This window comes from Podarcis bocagei (assembly GCF_964188305.1).
Source record: "Podarcis bocagei genome assembly, chromosome: 2".
Classification (NCBI taxonomy): domain Eukaryota; kingdom Metazoa; phylum Chordata; class Lepidosauria; order Squamata; family Lacertidae; genus Podarcis; species Podarcis bocagei.
The window spans coordinates 67357026-67382073 of NC_138126.1; the positions used below are offsets into that span (position 1 = coordinate 67357026).

A 25048-nucleotide genomic window follows, 5' to 3' on the forward strand; every position below is an offset into this window, starting at 1 on the left:
TCATATGAAGCTGGTAATCATGGCTCAACCATGAACATGTGCAATTCAATAGTGTATAATATGCCACATTCAAGTGAATTCCTGGGCAGGAATTTGATATGAAATTGGAACCTGGGTGGAACTGCACAAGTTGAACAGGATTTGCTTTGCTACTTTCGGCAACCTGTACCATGAGCACACTTTCCCCTTTCTGAACCGTTTTTTAAAGTGTCATTACACTAACCATGCATTCGGTGAAAATGGTTTGAGTCTAGAAGAAACTTGCCAACTTCTAAAACACAGTATTGTACACAGGACAGTCGAGAATCAATCTAGTTTTCTACATTTCAAGTACCAGATTGTACCAGGCCATTTGTAGTGTGGCACACTAAAGTGAAAAAATAAGATCAAATAATCAAGGTTCATATATCCTGAACATTTTCATAAATATTTGGTGGATTCACCTTAGAGTATAACAGGTAATATGTCAGAGAATCTGGCTGACAAAAAACATTCTGCTTCTCTGGCATTTCACATTTCCCACTTCCCTGTCTAAGCTGGTAGGGCAGCTGAGCTCTGGTAAACTTTAGACATGGCTGGGAAGTTGGGATTGCATCCAGCTCCTAATGCCATCCAATTCCCAGCTGAGAGAATTGTGTCTTGCTAGAGCTAGCACAGGTGGGCTCTGGCTCAGACTGAGGTTTGCTTGGCATGATTATAGATAAGCCAGCAAATTCTGCAAAACTTGGACTCTTAAAATGTATTTTGGATGTTCTGCCAGTCCATTTCAGGCCAGAGCCCAGTGTCTTGGATTTGAGCTCAGTTTGAAATGAATATAGACCAGGACCTTGGATGGTCTAAAGATCCTGGTAGCATCACCTAAAGCCAATGCTTGGAGTCTGAAACAATTTTCCAAAAGCTAAACAAACATGTGGGAAATCAGTTAACTCTGTGTTATTTCTGGTAAGATTTAGAGGGATTTACTTTTACCATACATAGATGGCTACTGTATTGGCAGAGCTTTTTTTTCTTCCACTCATCTGGTCTTAGTACAAAGGAATATGGCCAGGGAAGAAAAATGGAGAAAGCATCCATATTATATATGGCAATATTTCTTAATTTTTAACATCAATCTGCAAAACATTTGTAGTGGTCCAAAGATGATGAATGAAAACAAACATAACTCTTAAATAAAAAATCCAGGTACCAAAGAGCAAAATTTAATGAAAGCCAAAACTGTTAAATATGGTTTCTTGTTGAGAAAAATGTCAATGTTTTTAAGGGTTCCCCCCTCCCCACCACATTATTCTATATTTAAGAAAAGTGTAGTAAAAATACATATTACAAGTTAACATTTCCCCTCTTCTTCTGAATCATTCTTCTTTTTCTGCTCCCACCCTTCCACTGATCAAAAACATTTCAAAGATGAGTCTCATGTCCTAGTGTTACAGGCATTTGTCCTATCATAGAAGGCTTCTTCCCACAAACCCATCTAACTGGCTGGCTCAATTGTCAGATAGGTCTCTTTGATTCCTTTGCCACAAAGGCAACTGAGGTTTCTCTCTCTCCCTCTCTCTATATCTCTTTCAAAGTTTTATGGGCTATATTATTTATTCCATACAGAAGAAAATCCTTGCACTCTGCTCCCATTGTATTTTACGGTGTAAGACAGTTGTGGGAGCTCTGGAAAACTCTTGTGTTTGAAAGAAAGATTGGGTCTCTTCTTGGACATCCAAAAGATCTCTTCATCAAAAACAGGCTTAGTTTTGTGAGCCGTGCACACCATAAAGACACACACAGAACTAAACTCAAAATGTAACCAAAGCAGACATAAAATTAAAAATAAGAATTAAGAATTGCACACGGAGAACAAGACCCTGAAGAGTTATTATCGGAGGCTGAGATCTGAGCCATGACAAACAGCTGGATGGAAGATGAAGACAAAAAGGCTTCCAGCAGCATGGAGAGAAAACAAAACGGGCACTAGGCATGCTGTGCCCTCTGAAGGGGATCTGCAGGTTCTGTGCTGCCAGTCTTATGAAGATGTCGTCTTAAGATGAGTGGAAGAAATTGATGGAATCACATAGTGCTGAATGGTACAATCAGTTCCTAGAAGCCAGTCTTTAATAGTTTTTGAAGCTTCATAAGCACAGAAAGTCATGTATGGTAGCTTATTTGTTTAGAGCCACTTGCCAGTCACACACACACATTTTTTAAAGCGACGTCATGATGGTCCCCACAACAAAGCCATTTCAGTCCGTAGCCTCTTATCGCATCCTTCTGCTTCCATTCTATGTTACAGTCTCCTATTTTACACTTTTATGTTACACACAGGTCTCAGATATTAGATATAACAAGTTGCTGTTATACTGATGGGTTTGCACTGGCACTTGGAGGAAGATTTAGCCCCTTGTAAAGTCTGGAATTAACATCCAGTCATGGGCAGATGCATTTGTGAGGACAGGAAATCGCCAAGGAAGGGTTGGGCCTCTTCCAGACCTACGATGGAGTAGGAGATACTTCCCTTGAATGGTTTTTCTTCAGGGCAAAGTTTTCCACTCTGTTCGAGTATTTCACTGTTCACGGTGGTGATATCACACACATACGCACACGCACACACAAATGAAGCTTTTGTTTCAATGTAGATGTCAAGGAGCACATGACTGGGAGAAATACTGCTAGCAAGTCTGTTGTCTTGTGCTTTGGACAGCTCTCTGGATTTCAGTGTTTCATTGCGAGATTGGGTTTTATATCAGTAGCAAGTAGGGTACCAGCTGGTCAGTTCTGTGTGTTCCACTTCCCTTCACGATGATGGATGAGATGGAAACCATGTCTTTTGGCTTTTCTGCAAATGATACTGCTGGCCAAGAGTTGATTCTTGAAACTGATTTTGCTTTTTAACTGTGGCCAGTTGTAAGCAATTATTATGGAAGGCTGGATCTAGGTGAATATTGGCATCTTGTTGTGGAAACTTTTAAAATTATTACTTTTTGGTCATCATAAATATCATGTAGCCCACTTATTCCATGGAATGTCCATCAGATCTGGCTTACAAAGACTAATAAACCAGATGTATACAAAACAGCCCTGATGTCTATCATTAACTGGTGGTGAATGGTTTTCTACTCAAAGATCACCATGGAAAGGAAACCTTACAGTAGTGTGGGAATGAGGAAATGGCTCTTGAAAAGGCAGTGAGGCAGTGAGGGATGATATGTGACCTATAGATATATTGATATTTTGCATTTTCTAGAGGAAACAGCCATGGTTATAGGCGGCTGCTGACCTGTCCTTGTGGTAGCCTGTCAAATTCCCATTTTGGGGACTGATATTTCCCACACTCACAACAATTAAACTCAGATAGCCACTTTCAAGCTCAGGAATACAGGTCACATTAACCTCTGTTTAACTAGGCTCTCCCAAATCCAGATTCAACCACTGGCATCCCATTCAGAAGTCTTCCTACTCCTTTCTGCATGTTAGGCTTCCGCTTCAACTGCCTCAGAAATCCTTCATTCAATAGTGGAATTCTCTGTCAGTGGCCTAGTTAGCTTTGTTGCAACAACTTTAAAACACAGTAGAGTCCTGTTGTCTCAGAGGAATTGTTCCCACCCCCCCTTTCACTGTTAGTAGCGCAGACATGTATGGTTTGCATCCCAAACTAAACCTGATTTTAAACTTTTGAGCAGGGCAGGGCTGAGATCACCCTGACATCACGGGAATTAGTAAGAAAAATATATATATTGCACACACTAAGAACTTATTAACAACCAAGTTAAAAACAAAATGGCGCTGTCTTCCTCAGTGTTCCTGTAACCGTGTATTCAGGGATGTCTCCAAATTTTGTTCAGTCCAGTTGCCCTCTCCTTATTGCAGTACAGGTCATGCTTTCTGCCTGTGGATTTACTGCAAAATAAACACATACACACACACACACACACACGAACAAACAAACAAAAACAAAGGAAAATGAATCTGGTTTCCTCTAAAAGATCCAGTGCATTGTCCCTCTTCTTGAACGGTTTGGTTTTTAGCACTGGAGAGGCTGGGGTTAGGGAGACCCTGCTCTCACCCAGAATATCCATCAAGGGTAATTATAATCCCGTCGCTCCCAGGGGTGTCCCAGAGCTGTGACCCATGCATGGAATCTCCTGCATAGTTTGGGGGAAATCGTGGCTCACCACCCGTCCGTTTTCTCCACTGCTGGTTCCTGCCGCAGATGCTCTGGGAAGGGTTGATGTTCGTATGGCTTCATTGATTGATTGCTGTGGGATCAAACAAAAACCCTTTTTAAGAGAGACAAGGGGGGTCTCCCCCTGTCCTTAGCAATGGCTGGGCAATTGTAATAGACAACATTTCATTTTTTCAGTCTAGCCTAGTACTCTTGGATCCCTTCCCTGTCAATTCTGCTTAGAAATGAACAAGTTATTCAGGCATACATATTCAGAGCAAACACATTTTTTAAAAGTCATTAATATTTATTCTATCAGAGTTTATTTTCCCTCTTGCTCAAAACACCAACATGTGAAGAACGTATCTTAGGGTAGAAAGTTTGCCACTGTGGTTTTGTTTTGTTTTTTAAAAAAATCTTAGGTGGTTTAATGGAAACAGCTCAGTTATCCCATATCTGAAATATACTTAAGGCAAGGTTAGGGGAAATTGTGTTCTTCATAACACTAATATGGATATTTGGTGGACTGGACAAGACCAGCAAATGCTTAATCATTTCTCCCTCCTCCCATTTTTCCCCTTACAAAGCCTCACTCTTCCCCACTAGTTTTCAGCATGTCACCCGCTTCCAGCTCCCAAACTGAAAGAAGTGCAACAAGGAAGTTGACTTTGGAAGGACATTTGGGTGGCTGGCAAGGTTAGCAACATGAACCCAATTTGTAAATATTGTGATAAGCGTTGACCATGATGTAGAGGTAAGCATGATGTAGAAGAAAGTCTTAAAACTTTCTTTGTTCTCTCAGGGCACACAAGTCCTTTACTGGTCAGAATTGCTTATTGTCATAAGGATAAGAGTGAAAGATCACAAGAGTGCAATGAATAAGCTTTTCCACATAGTTGTCTCTCCCAACACAATAAAAACTGAATTTGAAGGGGGTTTTTATATACAACAGAGCAGGACTTGGGAATCTCTGGCCCGCCACATGTTGTTGGACTCCCATCATCCCCAGCCAGCCTGGCCAAGAGTCAGAGATAATGGGAGTTGTAGTCCAACATCCTTTTAGAGTGCCACAGATTCCCCAGCAGTATAGGCTAAACTTGAAGTGTAGTGCAATTGATAGACAGTTAGGCATGGATATCAGAAACCAGGTTTTAATACCCATCAGCTTGAAAGTCACTGGGCAAGCAATAATATATCTCAGCCTAACCTATATCACAAGGTGGCTGTGGTGTTACAGGTATATTGCCTCTCTAAAATCTTTGCACCTTAAAACCCGTTTCCTCTTTTGTGTATTAACTGTGAGATATATTCATGTTATACCTGGTTAATAAGGACAGAGTTACTTTTAATAAAAGGAAAAGCCTGGTGCCATCTGGCATTCGTTTCTACAGTTGCGTAAAAATCAAAATAGTTGTCAGCTGACTGTTATTTGCTGTTCAGATGCCACCTGAAGAGCTGGTTTGCACAAGCTTTCCCTTCTTTCTTTTCTTATTTTGTGGTTAATGGGTTGAGAAACTGAGTGGAAGAAGGCAGAGGAGTGCTGGAAGGAGAGCGTTGATATTTCTTTATGTATTCATGCTCTGTAGAAGTGTAATTTCTTTACAAAAAATGAATAACAACAAAGACAACAAATGCACAACCATTACTTTGGGTATGTCTTGAGTTCACAGATCATGGGACCAAGATGGCGGGCAAAGGCTATGTCACTCTAAGGCTTTGGAATTCCTTACAAATGTAAACAATTCTGCACTTAAAGTACTGATTCAGAATTACAAAGCTGAATGGACAATAATAAAATATCCCTGCTTCTGCAAAGAAACTCAACGGTGGTTCATTGGATTGGGACACAATGACTTTTCCACACAGGACAGAGAGCTAATTTTAGAGCTGAAATCTTTGCATGGGTTAAATATGACACCATCAGGAGGCTTCACAAGAACAGACCTCATTAAGCATGAACCTGCCCTGAAGACCCGCTTTTGTGATGCCTGAGAATATTTTCTCTGTCATAAGCAATGTAAGGCTGCTTAGAGCAATCCCAAATGTTATGGTATCCTGTGTCATTTAGATGAACAAATGCCTCGTAATGGCTCTGTAAGGCAAGTTGTTCAAGGCTACATAGTAAATTTCACACCTGAGTAAGGATTGTGCACCTGAAACTTGTGGATCTTTCCTGTGCAACTTGTCTCTTAGATATTTCTCCAGCTGTGCAACAAAAGGAATCAAATGGACCTTGCACACTCAGGTGGCTGGGGATGCAGCAAAGGATTCTCTCTCTTCCTTTTCCCCCCAGAATGACTTTCCAATACCAATCGAATAGCCATGGTGAGATATGATTAAATTAGCCCAGAGCAATCCCATTTTAGCAGGGACAGAGAGCCAGATTACCTGGCCTGTTTTAGTTCTTAAACTCTGTTTCAAACCAGGTGAGGTTTTGTGTTTGTTAAGAATGCTGGAATCATAGGCTTCTACACATGTCCCACAACTATTAATTCTGGCTAAAAACCATTTGCAAATTCGCTCTTACTCAGGTCTTATTCAGCTGAACACTAAATAGGCCAGGGAAAATTCATTTCCTTGGCCTTTAAATATTGACGGTCTACCCTAATAGCCATCCTAGTCTGGATCCATTCCTAAAGGAATATTAGGAGTCTGGCTGGCATCAGAAAGAAGGTGTGAAAGGCCTGTGAATGTGTTGCCACCTTCATCCGTTTTGATTCACTTCTGGACTTGTAACAAAACTCGATTAAGGCAACCAGCATGGCTAGTCCAAGCCCACCGATGAGGATGTAGAAAACACCGGCTACGTTGCTGAGACTCAAAGCACTTGTTTTGTCCTACAAGAGAAAGGAAAAGGGAGAAGGGATGTGGGAGGGGGAAACATGCTGTTAGCACAACACTATTCTTCATAACAACGACACAAAGTGCTACATATGAGACAATAAACCTGGGAAGCCACCACTTGTTTTAAAACACACAGAAGACATTTCAACTTCCCTTCTTTGCATCTGAATATTCTTCCCCCACTGAACACACAAAGTTGATTAAACACTTCAGTGGCTTTGCAACTCTTTGGGAAAGGTGTGGACTAGATGTATTGAATCATCCTTAAATACTTATGTGCCCTCAAATGCCTAGGGACTTTCAATTATTGATATAAAAAATGTTATCTACTGTGAGCTGACATTTTGCTAGTCTCCAATCTTTTCCTCTCCTAAAATAACTCACTCTCTTGGAAATGCCTATTCCTTTTCTTCTTTGATTGTTTCCCCCGCAACTTCTGTTGCTGAGCAACAAATCAAAATCACTTGCTTTATTCTCCTCTGACATGGCCCTCCCCCTTTGTGCAATATCCAGGTTGCAGTGACACTGAAAAGGTGCTCGCCGTAGACATGAATTTGATTTCTATTCAAAAAAGCAGTTATTATGTGCCTATGTTCAGTTGATGCATTAAAAAAAATTATTGATAAAGGAGGGCTATTAGTCACCTATTGATCATCTTTAGTGTTTGATGTCGATTGCAAACTTATTTTAAAAACACCCAGTAATTAATCTGCCCCTGTTAAATATATAGGTATAATTCTTCCCTATTTTACAAAGGTAGAAGCTGATCTGTAATACCGGTATTAGCATTAGCAGCACAACAAACACTGGTGTCTAATGTGAGGACTATTCTATACATCTGATTCAGTCTGAGTTTTAGTTAGTTAGCTAGTTTCACACCTAGTTAACAATATGCAGACCACAGATATCAGATGGTTGCTGGGATTTACCTGAGGTAAATAGTGCTTGAATAGGCTGTTCAAGTCAGAGGTACATTTCTACAAGGGATTATTGAGTCATAAAAGTTTAACATAGAACAGTGTTGTTTATGTGTGTAATTCAGTCAGTTCCTGAATTTTCAGCAATATGGTTCCAAGACCATATTACACCTTTCAAATAAAAAAGGGACTTTGTCATGGCTGTCATAAATATCAGGTTCATGTCATTAATGCAGCCGGCAAATGTAAATGTAAGATAAAACCAGACAAATATTATAAAGTTTGATAAAAGTCGACACACATCCTCTGCGCTGAAACCAAATGATTCAGAATGTAGCAAATATGTGTCGAAATGTCCGCCATATTCTAAAATGTTTGTCTGCTTTCATTAACTGATAGTGGTCTTGACAAGTAGGAATATATATATATATTTAAAATGTTTAATCTTGCTCCTCTTTTCCAGTTCAGCAGCTGGGATGCTTGCCTTACTTTTACTTGCTCACCTACTCAGTTCTCTCTCAATAAAACACAGCTAGTTCAAAGTGTTCAAAGTGTATGTTTCAAATGCTAAAGCCTATGGATTGAATCACAAATCTGCGATCTTTAGAGACAGCCAATTCTTCTTTTGCAGGGGATACTGGAAACATATGCTGTGCTTTCTGAGCCTCAACGGATAAAAGCTTGGCAACTTTATGATGCAACTTTTCGTGGTTCTTTCAAAAGGAAGGTGGAAATGCAACACCCTTGTCAGATTCGTGTTTTATTTATCATTTTCGAATTTAGTGTGAGTTTTTAGTATAATCAGTTATAATGTATTCATCTATAGGCAGTCGAACTTCTAGTTCCCTCACACAGCCTCTTTGTAGCTTCATAATAACCCCAAAGCTATATGACCTATAAATTCAAATTATAGTGTTGCTTTCTGACAATGGAGCTTACCATGCAGATACCTTTGGCATGGAGTATTTGTTCTCCCCTCTCTTCTTTATGCACTGAAATGTGAATGCTAGTAGACTGCGCTCCTTTATTATATTGGCTTACTCAGTCCTTCAGAACCCTAAAATTCTGAGATGGAAATAAGAATCTCTGCTCCAGAAATGAGCTCAAGGCACACTCAACTCTTCTCTAGCCTTTCCCAGGCCGATGAACCATTAATCCAGATTCATCTTTCATGCATTTTCTATTTGTAAACATTCCAGCCTTTTCGAATTATCTATTTTATTACGATTCTGGTGCTCAAAAACCCATCGCACTAGTTGCCCATCTGCAGAAAGAGGATATTTGACAGCCGGTCTCCACTTTGAAGACCTGATCATGTTCTTTTCACATTCAGAAGCATAAATATTAGCTCATGCTTTTTGTTTGTCCCTCCCCTTTCCTCTCACTCACACAAAATGAGAGGGGAAATGGATATTGAGTGAGAGAGATATGTTCAGGGTGTGCTGTGTGTGCAAGTTGGGGTTCAAATTTCCTTCTTTCAGATTTCCAGAGATCTCCTGATAGAAACTTATTCACACATCAGTGCTTTGATTCTTAATGAGCTGCCAATGGGGGCATGTAATTGCAATGGAAATACACCCAAGCTTGAATTACCACACAAGTACAATCAACAGCAGTGCCATTTATACATCTGCTCAATGTCTATAGGCTGCATGGCACAACTGGGACTCAGAGCTGTTTTCCTAATTTTCCTTCTTGCTACCACAGTCGAGACAGGCCAGGGTGTGTGGAATGGCATGAAAAATATGGGTTATGAGGCCGAATGAAGCTTGGCTGGAGAGAGGGAGAGACAGGGAGTGTGTGCACTTGTCAAAAATCCAGTTGTCACAATGTAGATTTAGGCTTGAAACTGCTCCACAGGCATCTTGCCACTTCTTGGCTCTCAGGTTTTCTTTGCTAGAAGGATGGCGTTTCTAATTGCAAAGAGGTTCTCTGGAGAGTGACTATTGTCTTGCAATCACATAGTTCCTTCCCAGCTGGATGTTGGCACCAGGGTCATTGCCACACACCGCAAAGGCAAGAAAACAATTCCAGCTTGCCATGGCTTGCCTTGGCTTCTTGGCTCCAAAAGACCATGCCTGCTGCTTTTTCTTACAGTCTCCTGACTTAATAGCACTAGTAATAATAGAACATGAAGAGAATGGGGGTGGGGGGGGGGAGGGAAAGGCACCAATCCCTGCACTAACTGCCTGAGAGAATCAAACTCTTTCCCTCAGCTGCAGAGCCTTGCTGTTTGGGCTTTGTGACAGATGCTCTCCCAAGGAGTTTGCCCATCATGCAGCCGGCTTATTAGTGGGAGTGTAAATGTCACAGCGTGTCTCCTGCAGAGGGAGAGTTACATTTGAGGGAAGAGAAGGAGGGAAGAGGAAGATTGGCAGGTGAAAAGCAAGCAAAAAAGCCCATCTTTCAGAAATGTTCCTGGCCTCGTTGCCATGGTGACAAGGCACCTTCCTGGTCTGCTTCTTTTTAACTGGTGGCAGTTTATCCCTCATCCCGTTTCTTGCCATTTTATTCTGCTCTGACAGGAAGAAAATAAAACTCTTTAAGGACCAAGTTCCCTGACTCCCTTCTCACCTTAAGGGGATTGACAGAAAGCACCTTTGCACCACTTAGAAGGAGGTAGAGGAGTTTGATGTTGGTCTCTGGAGCACAAATGAGTATGTCAGGCCGATATAAAGCATCCTGCATCCACCTCAAGAGCAATGCCATTTGACATGGTCATTTAGGGACTTCATATTTGTAATTTACAGAGGTGCCTTGCAACTTTTGTTTTGTGAACAGCCAATTCTCTTTTCTAATGTGGGAATATATTCCTCAGAACTCCAGATTCTGGAAATTCAGTCTTATACAACATGTGTATGCAACTGCACAAGATATATAAGGGAAGTAAAACATGTGACAGTGCAACACTATACTTGTCTGCTCAGAAGTATGCCCCATTTTACAGGACTTATTCTCAGATAAAGTGTGTTTAGGATTGCAGTCTTAGCTGCTGAAGTGTGAGGTGCTTATTAGTATTCATGAGTGGTGTGAAAGAAAAGAAAACTGAGAAATTTGGAAAGCAGTAACAACGAAAACTAGATTTTATTTATTAATTTATTTAATTTAAGGAAACTTCCTGGTATGCAGAGAACTATGTAATATTTAACATTATGGTAATATTAATCTTTACCCTGTAAAATAAACAAACGTGTCTTACAGCTCAAAGTAAGGGACCTTCAGCTCAGAGAAAATCCATCCATGGCCATGTAAGAACTTGTGGGCTAGTATAGTTCATTTGTTAGGCCTCTGGCACTTCTGAAGCCCAGTCCTTTGAAAGGCAAACCACTGACTGTGACATAAAGCCTTTTAAACCTCTATTCTGGGAAGATTTTCCCTCATTTCCCAATAGCTATGAAGTCAGTGTTGTGTTCAGAAGGACATGACCTGGCAAAGACTTGTGTTTGTAATTACATGTTTTTAACTTCCAGTTTATGCTTGAGGTTCTGGCAGGTTATTGTGCAAAGGGGCAACACTGTGGAAAGTTTATGCATAATACTGAAACTAGGAACTTAAGCTGGACTTTAATGGGACTACGGCTGCAAACCTATGCATGCTTACTTGGGAGTAGGCCTCACTGAAGACAATTAAAAAATATATAAAATTCTGCATGTTCATCTTCATCCCTAATCTTTGGACTTGATTAAGAGTCTGTGGTTGGAGTCTGTGGTCCTTGATGCAGTCCCTCATACTTAAATCAAGGGAACAGAAATGTAGATCTTGCCACTCACTCTGTTATCATTAGATCAAGCTACGTGACAGATATATTTATTAACAGTCTGTTTTGCTTATATAATTTAAGTTGGAGAAAAGCATTTCCTTCTATTCTGAGCTTCTAGTTAATGCACATGTTACTTTAAACCACATGAGGACACTGTTTGTCTAGTAAACCTGTTTGTAGCATCTTTGTCTGTTAATTCCCACCCCTGAAAACTGAGCCATTTCTCCCAACTTGTTGAGACAAGATGTCTGCTATTCTCTCTCTCTCTCTCCAACCAAGATAAATCTGCTCCTGCATGAATAAAGCCTTTGAACTCCAGAAATTGTAAGTGATCATTTCAATCTAAATCACCAAAGCTGCAAACTCTCATAACACATGTAAGCAATAAAATGACCGGATGATTAATTTGTTGCCAGGACTGAGTGAAGAAAATGTGGTTGTCTTACTGAGACAACGCAAATTTCCTACTGCCACTTCTGAGGGTCTGTGAAGTGCTGAGGCCACCACTGCACCTGCATTCCAGCCACTCATGGTGGCAGTAGCAGGTGTGGGCAGGCAGAATGGACCTTATATGCGCACTAGTTTCAGGCTGATATAGTCATTGGGCCCACATCAGGCTTGATGTTCACCAGCACTGGCTGTGAGAGTAGCTTATGATCCAGTGCATGTCAGCTCAGAATTGCAGTGTCCTTGGAACACCCAATTTCCGGGCCTCCCTCAGGGCTCTGCTACTAGGGGTATCACTGGCAGCTCTTTTGCCTGCCCATTTGAGTGGTGGAAGTGGGAGGTCTTGGCTAGTGGAGTGATGCTTGAGTCCTTTTGCCATTGGTGGGTGGAAGAAAGCTGGATAAGACATCAGAAGCAAGTGGAGGTAAGCTCTGCTCAATGCAAACTCCCCATAGCCCAGTGTGAGATGGGTTTGGCTCACAATCTCTTTAGGTAGAAGGGAATATATGGATTGAACAGATTAGATTCTTTAAAAATGGAAAAGTCAGCTAGGTGTTTTGTTTAAAAATTCAGCTCATTAAAAAAAACACCTATAAGCTGAAATGTAAAAAAAAAAAAGTTTCTAAACACATTTGCCATTTGCCTACATATATATTGCACAACAGTTGCACCTTTTGGTCTTCCTATACCTAATTCTACACAAGATTTAGCACCTGAAAAATCCATGTTATCTTTTGAAATTGGGACTTTTATGTAAAATATGACAGTTGTGAAAGGGATGACAGTCTACAAGGCCCTCATTAGAGAAAATTAAGTGCAAGAAGAGATTGTGTATGAATTGTAACGTGATTGTGTCTGTGGTTAAGCCATGTATTGTAGTTCCAGTTTGTGCCTGTGGGTATGTATTCCCATATATGTCTGCAAGTAAGTAAGTAAGTAAGTAAGTAAGTAAATAAATAAATATCAATGGGGATGAGCACCATGATTTGCATCATGTGACTCTCCTGGTAAGCACCTTATACATTAATCAGCTCACATTTTCTGTTTCCCCACTGATGTGCACATACAGCTTCTTGTATTGCTCAGCTTACCCATGTGCAACAGCATTCAGTACTGACCTACGTAAATGAAGGGTGGATGGGTTCATTCTGCTTGCAGGTAGCAGAATCCAGTAAAGGTTGGGGAAGATGCAGCAGCTGTTTTATGCATGCAGATTCCCTACTCCACTGGTAAGCCGGTATCTGTGTCAAGTTCTCTGAACATGTGTGAGGCCGTTAGAATGCAGTGGACCCACCTGGCAAATAGTGAGTTGCATTGAGGATCCACTTGGGGAGCATTAGATGGCAACGTAGCATAGGTGTCAACTCCCTGGGGCCTGGGTGCCCAAGCACCCACAAAATTCCCCGTGAAGGCACCCACAAATTTCAGTACCAGGGCCATGCACGCTGCATGGCACTAACAGCCCCGGGCTCCCACAGTCGCAGGGCCAAGTTGGCACTCCTGCCATGTAGGTACTCTAGTCAGTGGCTGGATTCTGTAAACAGTTCTCAATAAGTGCTATTGGCCTTCAGAACTTGCCATATGTATGTATGTATGTATGTATTTTTAAGGAGAAGACAACGGTCAACATTTGATGTGTACCTCCATTTTTATTTTGATCTAATTTTGCTGTGTACAGTATTAATTCTTCTTAACCTTCCTTTCTTCAGAGTTTCCTATTCACATGGTTCTGAGCTACAAAATTTCCAGTGCTAGCTTTTCTTTTCTTTTCTTTCCCCCTCCCCCTTTCCCTCCCTCCCTTCCTTCCTTCCTCCCTTCCTTCCTTCCTTCCTTCCTTCCTTCCTTCCTTCCTTCCTTCCTCCCTCTCTCTCTCTCTCTCTCTCTTTCTTTCTTTCTTTCTTTCTTTCTTTCTTTCTTTCTTTCTTTCCCTTTCATTTATTCATACATTTTCTCAGCAATCCCGGCATGCAGAATTAATAGATTTTACACACGGAGGGTCAAGAAGCTCTCACAAACCTCATGAATAGCCACGGTGATGTTTACATGCAATTCACACGTTTGGCTTCTCATCTCTATAAGAACATGCAGTTAATGTGATCCACACTGACGTCGTAGGATTCACGTAAACCCCTGTGCCCCTTTCTGCTCTGCTCTCTCATTCTAGTGTGTGGAAGGCGACAGGAAAAGAGATACAGTATTGTAGTGGTTCTGAGTTCTGCTGCCGCTGCTTGTTTTAAATGGGATCAGTGCCACAAGGATTTTTGTTTGGAACACAGTAGCTATGGGGTTTTTCCAGCACTGATAAAGGTGGCCTATTAGCAAAGGCACCGAAAAAGCCCCTGAAAGCACATAGCTAAGTAGTTACTCTTCATATGAATGGTAATTGCTGAGCTTTTTGTAACATTGTAGGAGATGAAAAAATGTCTGAATTTAACAGGAGATTCTACCCAGGGCATCTAAAACCCAGTACGAGGGGGGCTATTAATGTAAAAGTAATATTTTGCAGAGAAGAACAGAATTTGATTCTTCTGTCAACATTTTGCATGCTCATGATACTGTAAACAATTTACAGACCAATAGAGCAGGGACAGGCAATTAAAACTACTGGAAGGAAAAAGCATAACTTTCTTCTTATCCCCTCTTCCTCAAAATCTTAGAAAGGTAAGCAGTTTTATCATTGGTTAAAGAGATAAATGTTTTGCGAAATACGGAGTTTCAGGTTTTTGAAAAAGTTTTAAGGACAAGAGTGCCTACCAGAGGTCCTTCAGATATTGCCAGACTGCAGCTTCCATCATCCCTGACCATTGGGCCATGCTGGCTGGGGCTGATGACAGTTGGGAGTTCAATAACACCTGGAGGTTAGGCACCCTGCTGTAGTGTTTGCAACCATATATTTGGTGAGCACAGTAATCAAAAGAGACTTGCCACTTAATCAGCTAGAACCATCATCAAGAGAAAAGAGGAACATTGGCAAGTGCTATGAATCTATTGGCACATCCTCCAACACTGTGGGGAAAGGGCATTGGTTTGATACCCTGAATGGCTGCCTCAGTGTCACTCCCCACAGAACACTGTTATCTGTAGTTTTATGCAGTTGGAGTGGCTTGCAAGAGTATCCCGTATGGAGGTATAACGTCCTTGGATGAAGGACAAATCCAATCTTACCAGGCAGCTGGTCTGGATTTTGGAAAGAATTCAGTATCTAAACACAGTGGAGTCCATCTCTTCCTCTGGTGTCAATAAAAGGGCTAGTTTTTCAAGTGTGATTCACCTAATAAGTCTTCCCTGTATTATCTGTCTGCTCACTGAATTCATCATTCTGCTTTACGTCAAATTTCCTGAGTCATACCCATGGTAGTATTTTCTGTTGACTCTTCACTGATGTCTCCTCCAATTTTATACTTTCTTCTCTATTATCTCTCTCTTGCTCTCTCTTTCACAAGCACACACAGTAATGGAATCAGTGTGATTTCATCAGTGTGAGAATGTGAATGTGTTATAACAGAAAATCCTCATGGATTTTGCAGGAAATACCCATCAATAGGTGGATCATTCCTGTGAGATCCACTCAGATGATCCACTTCAATGTGGTCTTTTCTAAGTGCTCTAATTCAGGCTGCAGTCCTATATACCTACTAACCTGGAAGTAAGTCTCACTGAATGCAGTTGGACTTACTTCTGAGTAGACATGTATAGGATTATGCTGTAAGGAAAACACTGTAAAGCATTTTCATGGGAAAAGGACTGATCATGACGACATTCCAAATGGGCTCTGTTGTTTTCCCCCAGTTCTTGCAAAAGCCCCTTAATTTCTTTTCCTTGGGCAGTTCACCATACTTCCTTCACCATACCTCCAAACCTGGAGTATAACTACTGCCTGGTCTCTTTCAACTGCTCTACTAAAGTTTTGAAATTGCCCACAGCACAGATAAGGGCACAGATAAATTGGCTTTAACAAACTTCCTTCAAATCAAATGGCTTTATAATGTTCTGAGTCTTTCTGACCTTTCTGCCGTGCCCACCCTCTGTTCTTTGATTTCTTCTATGTCTTTACATTCCATGGTGTTATCCACAAATGTGTGTACATTCAAAATCTGCCAACAGGAGCATTTTCTTTCTTCACTTCCTTTCTTGTTGCTAGTCATCTTCTGTGCCTATTGCCAATGGAAATGTTCATCATGTCTAGGAAGTAGAGTGACTTCCAATAGTACAGTGGTACCTCTGGTTACGAACTTAATGTGTTCTGGAGGTCCGTTCTTAACCTAAAACTGTTCTTAACCTGAGGTACTACTTTAGCTAATGGGGCCTCTTGCTGCCACACCAGCGCCGGCATGCGATTTCTGTTCTCATCCTGAGGTAAAGTTCTTTACCCGAGATACTACTTCTGGGTTAGCGGAGTCTGTAACCCGAGATGTTTGTAACCCAAGGTACCACTGTACTTGAATACTGTTGCCAGCATATTATCTTGATCCTTCCACCAGAGGTCATTCCACCTGGTTAGCTTTAATGTACCTTGTTCCCTTTTCCTTTCTGTGTTCTTTTTTGCCCTTTTGTTGCATCTATTAGATTGCAAAGAACTGTGTGAGATATGTATGTGCGTACACACACACACACACACACACACACACACACAGATAGCTTTGTTTCAAAATGTTTACTGAAGTGTACTCCTAAGGTCATATTGTTGTTTTACTATGGATTTGTATATATTTGTTGGGTTTTTTGTAGTGCTAGAAATGCTAAAATAAAATAATGCAATATTGGATTTTAAGCAAAATGTAATCATTATATATTACAGCTATCATAATGTTGATGATTACTAATGCCTCTCTGACAGTCCTGATATTATGTATTTGGGCTCGGAAACATGTGTCTTCTCCCTTCCTAATACCCTAATACCTACAGGTGTCCTAGTGGATGTCATTTCTTTTTTTTCAATTCTAGCATGGCATGGCATCTACTATTTTGCTGTTTCTATAATTGTGTGCATGCCAATATGATATTGCCATTCACATGAAGAGTAACTGTGACTTTGGAGCGGGAAGGGAGGAGGCCAATACACTTCACGCCAAGTTCCAAACGTTTGTACTTCTAGGGCCAAGAGAGTTTTTGGTAACACACTTATTTTATCTTTTTCTTAATAAAAAATGGGTATGCATGACCTCTTCAGGGGTAACTGACCTTACTTCCGGAGTCTTTGCTTCCACACTCCCCTTTATCGTACCACCATTTGCTTTTCAGCTTGTCTAAGACGCCTTGCTCACTGAGTTTCAAAACCGCTAGGTTTACGGGACCTCTTCAAACCAGGGGGGGAAATAACATAAATAACATTACCAATGTTATTTTATGTTATTCAGCACAGACAGTTCATTCACAGCATTCATTGTACAAGTTATATACATTTACAAAGTGATACGATTGAATACTCCATCTGGCCGCCCCGCCCGCCCCCTCCAGCATTCCATCCATCCCCGCCACTCCCAGCACATTGGCGCCCTTCTTTCCTCCAGCATAGCAAGATGAGTATTACTATATCACTTTGAGTAACCAGCAACCTCAGCCACCTGCCATAGATACTTGCAATGGCCTTGCTAATGCCGGTGGCCGCGGACCATTCCCATCCGCAAGGGGCAACCAGTCAGTAGCAGAGCCCTGCACAGTATCTCAGTCTCCTATCCATGGTCATGCTTGAGAGATCCTGCAGAAACTTTGAAGGGTGGGAGCGGAGGTGGGGAAAGGTGGGGTGTTGTCTCGCAGAGGTTTTAGTGCAATGAACAGGAGTTCTTTTCATGGCCATGCAGGCACCCCATCTAGATCCGTGGTTTCCTTTCCCATGAGCTTTGTTTATGAAGCAAAGAGTGCATGTTCTCACCCAGCAAGAGGCCTGCCCAATAGTCTTTGCTCTCCCCAGGTATTTGAATGCAAAGGTGTGTTGGCAGTGTGGTTGCTGGTTACTATCCATGCCGTTTATACCCACTAGGTTGTTCTTACTGAGGCTGACCTTGGAGTCACCTCCCCCGCTGCCGCACTCGCCCTTGTCGTACCACCATTTGTTTTTCAATTTGTCCAAAAGCCCCTGCTCGTTCAGTTTTAACACTGCCAGGTTTACTGGGTTTCTTTAAAATGAATAGATAACACTCGATGAGTAACAGGCGGAGAACACTCGGAAAGTTCATGTGACAACAAGGGATCGGTGAACCAGCACCCGTCAGTCTGTTCTCGTATTCTCCCCCAACTGGGTTTTTGTCTCCCTTGCAATTAGAAAAGAAAAGGGGGCCGGGGTCATAGCATTCTCTGCGATTGGGAATTTTTGCAGTGCAGGAAGTTGCTATAGAGAACAGAATTGCAAAGTTTGCTTTGCTTTAAGGCCCAGCTGCTCACACGGGATGCCCATCTTCTACAGCACCTGAATTGATGCAATAGGCAATTTTATTTCCAAGCATTGGCATAGGCTTGCCTTTGGAAAGATTTGAGTACAAGAGCGGTAGAAGTGTCATTTTGTCTAGTTGCAGCTGCGGCTCAACAATTTGGCCTTTTGCAAACAATAAAAAAGAAAGAAATGAGATACGTAGATAATAATTTGGAAATGGGGGTGGGGAGTCTGGCTCGCCTATTCCTCCTGAGTGATCCTCATGTCACAAAAGACATATAAAAACCATCAGTAATAAATCTCTTGTTAAGCAACAGAAAAAGGGGGGAAAATAAACATTTAATCAATTTAAGAAGCGTAACATGTTCAAATCAACACACAACTGAGAAAGAACACTTCAGACATTTCACATGACATAGAAAAACAGAAAAAGGAAGAGATCCTTATCAGATTTAAATGTTTGGAATGCCATTGAAGTCAATGGGACAGATCCTATATAGCTATGCTATGTTAAATATGCTCTAAAGAAGACACTGTTTCACAGACTATTTTGTGACGGACAGTTTATTTTCCCATCATTGTTCAGAGTTATAGCAGCAGTGCTGTCGATTAAATGGGGTTGCATGACTGGATACATCAAACTGCAGGAGTGGGATGGAAGAGGATGGTGATGGAAGGGAAGCTAGGAAGGGTGACAGTTGTACGGTGCCATCTCTTTATTTTCCATGTGCATTGGTGCTACAATTCCTTTCAATTGTGCTGGTGAGTCTTAAAATGCAATTCTCTTCTGCTCCCTGTATTCAGTTATGCCCGGGCACAGTTTGCTTGATGAAGGGTCCCATTTTTTAAAAGCCACCAATAGCACCCCATGAGGATTCCATGGAAAATATGATAAAACTGCCTAGGCACCCCAGTGGAAGGATGGATATATGGCGTCTAGAGCTATTGCTTGCAGTGTCAAATTCTTTTGATCTATTGCATCTGGCCTGTCTCCTTTAACCTTTCCTGAAAGACAGGAATCTGCTCAGTCATCCGTGCATCTGCGTCAGCAGTGACGTGGTTAGAGCAAATCCCAACTCAGCCATGATGTTCACTGGGTGACCTTGGGTCAGCCATTCTCAGACTAATCTACTTCATAGGGTTGTTGTGAGCATAACCATATATGTTGTCTTGAACTGCTTGTAGGCTATACCTGTAATTTTTTTAAAAATGGCAACCTAAATGATTGATAAATGCAGCGCATTTCATGTGCAAAACTTCCTGAAGGGTTTAGAAACTGCACCTAGTGTAGATTTTTTGACAGTGAAATCATGAGACTTCTTTTAAGCCATGCTGCCTAGCTCTTGATTTAAAGGCAACATTCCAGCATATCTTGGGAAGTATATTTTGTTATCTGTGAAATTAGCTGTGGAGGCCTTCCTTCAGATTCTATTATTCTGTAGTGTGAAATTGTGCCCGTACCAAAGCCAGACATTCTATATCAGGCATAGGCAAACTCGGCCCTCCAGATGTTTTGAGACTACAATTCCCATCATCCCTGACCACTGGTCCTGTTAGCTAGGGATCATGGGAGTTGTAGGCCAAAAACATCTGGAGGGCCGAGTTTGCCTATGCCTGTTCTATATAATGGTCCTTTTCCCCTCCCCACCTCCTATGGAAACGTAATGGCGCTTTTTTATTCCAGCACTTCCTAATGCTGATCTGCTGTCAGTTGTTATGTTTTTAGATAACAGTGTTAGAGGGATTTGTTGGGGTTTTAAAATGTTTAGTGTTTGAGGCTGGAAGTAGTCTTGATTTTATATTATAGAAGATAAGGCATATAATGTTCTAGATATGCAAAAAGAATCAAACCATAATAAAGTTCTAACAGCTCAAACAACACAATAATCTGCATAGGTTCCTTCAGCAAGTGCTGTTTTATTTGGGGTCCTAGGAAAATCAACAATTTTAATTGGTGCAGTTAGACCAGCCTTCCCTAATCTGGCGATGCCCAAGTATTGTTGGACTCCGGCTCCCATGAACCCCAGCCAGCACAGTCAATGGTGGGGTTGATGGAAGTTGTAGTCTAAAGCCTCTGAGAAAGAAGGTAGATACTGCTGCCTTACCCAGCACTTCCCATATTGGATAGCTTTAGCATACTCAGGAGTCAAAAGTTTTGTGTCTCAGTTGTAGAAAAAGTATACTTTTCTGTGCATTATGCAATTTACATTTGGGGTGTAATTTTGTGTCAGGTAGTCTCTCTCTCCCATCTCACTCCCTGCTGTTTGAACTCCACTGCCTCTATAGAAACAGTGCATATTTATATCAATGTGTGTGTGTGTGGGGGGGGGGAAGACTGCACACCTGAGGCTGATCAAATGATCCATTGCAAGGGGCTCCCATTTCCTCTTATGGGTTAGTCCCATTGCACGGAGTGGAAAGAAACGAAGCAGTAGTGGCATGTGTGGTGCAGCAGAGCTGCACAGATGCCCTTTGAACACTGGCTTCTCTGCTGGAATGGCTGTGGTGTCAGGGTTGTGCGCTTGCAGTGGCAGGACTGCTGCCACCACCAATCTGTACAAAGAGTACTGCTACTGGGGGCGGGTGGTGGTGGAGGAAGGAAGAACTGGAATTGCTGGGACTGTACTGTGCTGCTGAAAGAAATGAACAAAGATTCTGTGTGGTGTTTTACTGGGACCCTTGCATGTATTACATGTTGTACTTCTGAGTCACATTTGACACATCACATGTTGGGCACTGAGCGTGTATTTAAGCTCAAGCAGCGATGATGCAACACAGATGATTATATCTGTATTCTAAAGTGGAACACAGCCTCATTTGTACAGTCATTGTTTAGCAATCTAAGAAGATGTAGTAATCGGTGAACTGAAATAATATTTTAATTCCTGCGTGGGTAATACGGCGTTATAAAGCCCAACAAACTCTTTGTTGTTCTTTAAGTACAGATCATTCTGCAGTACTCAGGTTGTTTGTTCCATGTTTTTCTCTCCTTAAGAGACTAAGTTTGAAGTAATTGGTTCTCCTCTGCAGCTCATACAGCATCTTTCAATATCTTACAGTCACAGAATCCTTGATGAAAAACAGAGTTGGCTGGCACATTTTCCTCTGAAGTGTGTTAGTTTTGTTGGATCTTTGACAAGGAACACTTTTATTCATTTAAATGACTTGGAATAATTGACATACATGTTTATGGGCCTCTGGGGAGCTTTGCTTAAAGGTTACCACTTTGAGAAAGAAAGCCAATTACAGAATACACGCCTACCTCCCCTGATTCACTTCTCTTTCTAGTTGTGTGTGTGTGTGTGTGAGTGTGAGTGAGAGAGAGAGAGAGAGAGAGAGAGAGAGAGAGATCTATTTATCTATCTGAGAGAGAGAGAGTAAAAGTTTCTCCTCTTCTCATTTACATTCCCTGGATTCCACTTATTATGTGTCATTGGGTTCCCCCAATACGTTTTGCATGTTCAATGTTCATTTTTATTTAGTATTAATAGATTAAAACACAGGCACAAATGCATACTTCCAAAAGTACTGCGAGCCATGAAGCAGTGGAAAAGACAAAGAGTAAAATTCTCATTCTATGGGATGATGTTGCATACTCATATAAAATGGCATGCTCAGTGCACCAAAATAAAAGCATGTGGGGAGGACCAGTGGAAAAAATATGTACCGTATTTTTTGCACCATAACACTCACTTTTTTCCTCCTAAAAAGTAAGGGGAAATGTCTGTGCGTGTTATGGAGGGAATGCCTATGGGTGGCATGCCTACGGATTTTCCTCCTCTAAAAACTACGTGCGTGTTATGGTCGGGTGCGTGTTATAGAGCGAAAAATACGGTAATTTCAAGAGGATCAATTGTACTAGTTCTGTGCTCTCAGACTCCATATTCAATTCTCTCTCCCCCCCACCCCATCTCTCTGCCCTCTGTGACCTCTGAGACACCTCTCCTCAGTGACTCCCTTTTCCAGCCAGATCCAGTCCCCTTTCCCTTCCACACTGATTTCCCTCCTATGCTCTCCATCACTCTGCTTTCTCTCCTGCTGTTCACATGCTAACCTTTCAGCTCTGGAAAGTGCCTTTTGGTAGCTGCTGTGGAGCAGTGGAATTTGCTGTTTCTAGAAATGCCAAACTGTGCCAGCCTCCTCTACTTTTCTCTGTCTATTTATTTATTTAAGCAACTTATATAACATTTAATTACAGTTGTCCCTAAGCAGTGCACAAGTAACTCAGGTTGCTGTTGTTTTTAAAGGGAAACCTCCCCCCCCACTAGTCAAAACTAAAAATTAAATTAAAATGTCCACAGTCGGCACCAGAAGTGCAATAGGAAGGGGCCTGTCTGATCTCAGCTGGAGAGGATCAAATGAGGAGGGGGAGAACTGTATATGGCATTTTGTTCTTCTTGGAGAAAAAGGTGCTGTATAAATGCAATAAATAAATAAATACGGTAATTGCTTAGTGCTTACTATTCTTAATGCCTGAATTGTGTTGCGGGACTGTTTTTATAGACATGTTGACGTTGTTTTGGGTGGTGGTAAATAGTGCCTAATGTTTTCCACACACAACTGATTCTGATCCCAATGACTTCAGTGACCAAATGTCTGTGGACTCTGGTAGAAACAAGAATAGAGTCAATCACAGAACAGAATACATTCCCTGGACTGCTCTCCTGCAATAGTGCAGAGAGATGCTACAGGGTGACTGAAGAGCATATAATATTAGTTTAAACAGTTAAAATGACCACACACAACAAACATTATGGGAAGGGAAAGTGAGACCATATGTTCCAAAGAAGCACCATCAGACCAAATGGAAAAACAAAGTGTCCTCCCTTGGCTGTTTCTATTGAGCTGGGAAGTCATGTTAAGAATAACCATATTTGTCTCCCTCTCCTCTCCTCACCTTTCCTCATACAGAGGATATTTTGAAGAACAGGATAAATCAACCTTTGCATTTTTCTGTTTTCATTTTTTTTCCCAGAAGAAATGCCGCAGCTTTTTCAATATACACTAAAGATTTTGGCACAGCAGGATTCTTTTAAAATCTCAATTTAAAAAGGACAATAGCAATCTCCCTCAGCAAATGTTGTTCTCCTTTAAAACATAAGACTCACATCCAGACCCAAACCCTGCAGCTGCACACAATTCCTGCCTTGCCCTGGTATTGGAGTGTAGGTGAGAGAATCAAGTCATGTATGCCACGTCATTGATCACTATAGAAATGAAGAGAATTGTGTGGATAATAACATGCTGCAAAGTGTTTCTGGTGCGTGGTTAATACACCGGCACATTATTGTGTGCGTGTTTCTATTCAGCTTGTCACTTGTACTGTGTGGCTGTTGTGCATTCCATTTGTGTGTATGCTGCGTGCATGCTGTCTAGTCATGCCTTCCTCTGCAACACTTTGGCCCAGTACCTTGTACCAACTAGGCCTTGGTTGCTAAGGGTAACCAGCTAAGCATAAGAACCTTTGAGCTGTTTTGTTGCCTAGCTAAAAGGAAAACACTTAGCTTTTCCATTTATTCGCCCTACACAGATTTGCATCTCTTTGTTCAGACATGCACACACTGAAACACTTTTACCGGTAGAATCCCCCCTTTTTAAAGTTTGAATCCAAACAAGGACTGTAATACATATTGCACAACTCTCATGCACCATAAAACAAGCAAGCTGCATCAAAGTATTGCTTTGTTAATCAGTAGCCAGTATGCCACACAACGCCAGCTGTAAATACCCAGTTACAATCAATTAAAACATAGGGAGTGAAGTCATTGCAAAAGGGGGGGAGCAGTCCTTGACAAACTGGCTTCACTGTTAAGCAGCAGTCCAGCAGTTCACATCTCCCACCCACACCCTGAGTATCATTATCTGTATACTGTGGTAATTGAGTCTGGAGGCACATTTATGGATGCTTTGACTGCTTGGGCCGCAGTTAAAGGAGTAACGCATTCAGTCTACCTACCTCAGTGGTGAACCTTTTGGCGTTGCAATGCCATAGCCTTTGGAATCCAAGTTACCTCCCACCTTCATGGTGTCACATGGCTTTCTCTGCTCAATGTACTCATTCATGGTAGACTCTAGCAGGTAGGCATACTTCCCTTTGGATCTCCTCACACGCTTCATCCCCTCTTCTGTTGTCGGCACGAAAACAGAGGGCTCAGCTGACTTCATGTACGTCCACATCTTCTCAAAAACCGCTATTTTAGATCTCTGTCCAGAATAGCATAAATCCACTGCTCTTAGCATGTGTTAATAGAGCAGAGATTCATACACCAAGGAAGACACACATTTTGCTGGGCTGCTTGCCCACACATTGCATAGGTAGGGAGAAGAAAGGACTCGGGGCTGGGGGCTGATTCATAGAGGTGAACGGCCTCCACACAATCCCTGCCAATAGGTGGTGAGTATGGGGCGAAACGTATTGCATGGATTGTTGGCGCTACGCAGCTAGGCCTCTGCTGTTATTTCTGTGATTGCAAGGGCACCTTTGAGGGAACAAGAACTAGGCTGAATGGAATGAAAGAGGGATTTGCAGCTAAAGATGCAAATACTCTGGCAAAATACTA

At 41.6% G+C, this 25048-nt stretch overlaps 1 protein-coding gene across 7 annotated transcripts in view; it reads right to left on the reverse strand.

Moving 5' to 3' along the window:
* Window positions 1–1177: 1177 nt before the first annotated feature.
* GRIA1 (glutamate ionotropic receptor AMPA type subunit 1) overlaps window positions 1178–25048 on the reverse strand; it is a 206045-nt gene continuing 182174 nt past the window's right edge. Inside the window, exons 13-17 of one of the 7 annotated variants that reach the window (XM_081181117.1) lie at window positions 24445–24692; window positions 18120–18234; window positions 6853–6987; window positions 4052–4265; window positions 1178–3885 (exon numbers count right to left, since the gene is read on the reverse strand). In XM_081181117.1, coding sequence (XP_081037243.1) covers window positions 4074–4265; window positions 6853–6987; window positions 18120–18234; window positions 24445–24692 — 690 coding nt within the window. In that variant the 3' untranslated portion in view covers window positions 1178–3885; window positions 4052–4073. Of the gene's footprint in view, window positions 4266–6852; window positions 6988–17295; window positions 17415–18109; window positions 18235–24444; window positions 24693–25048 lie in introns of those variants that run through there. The other 6 variants (XM_081181118.1, XM_081181116.1, XM_081181115.1 and 3 more) reach the window with 6 other exon arrangements.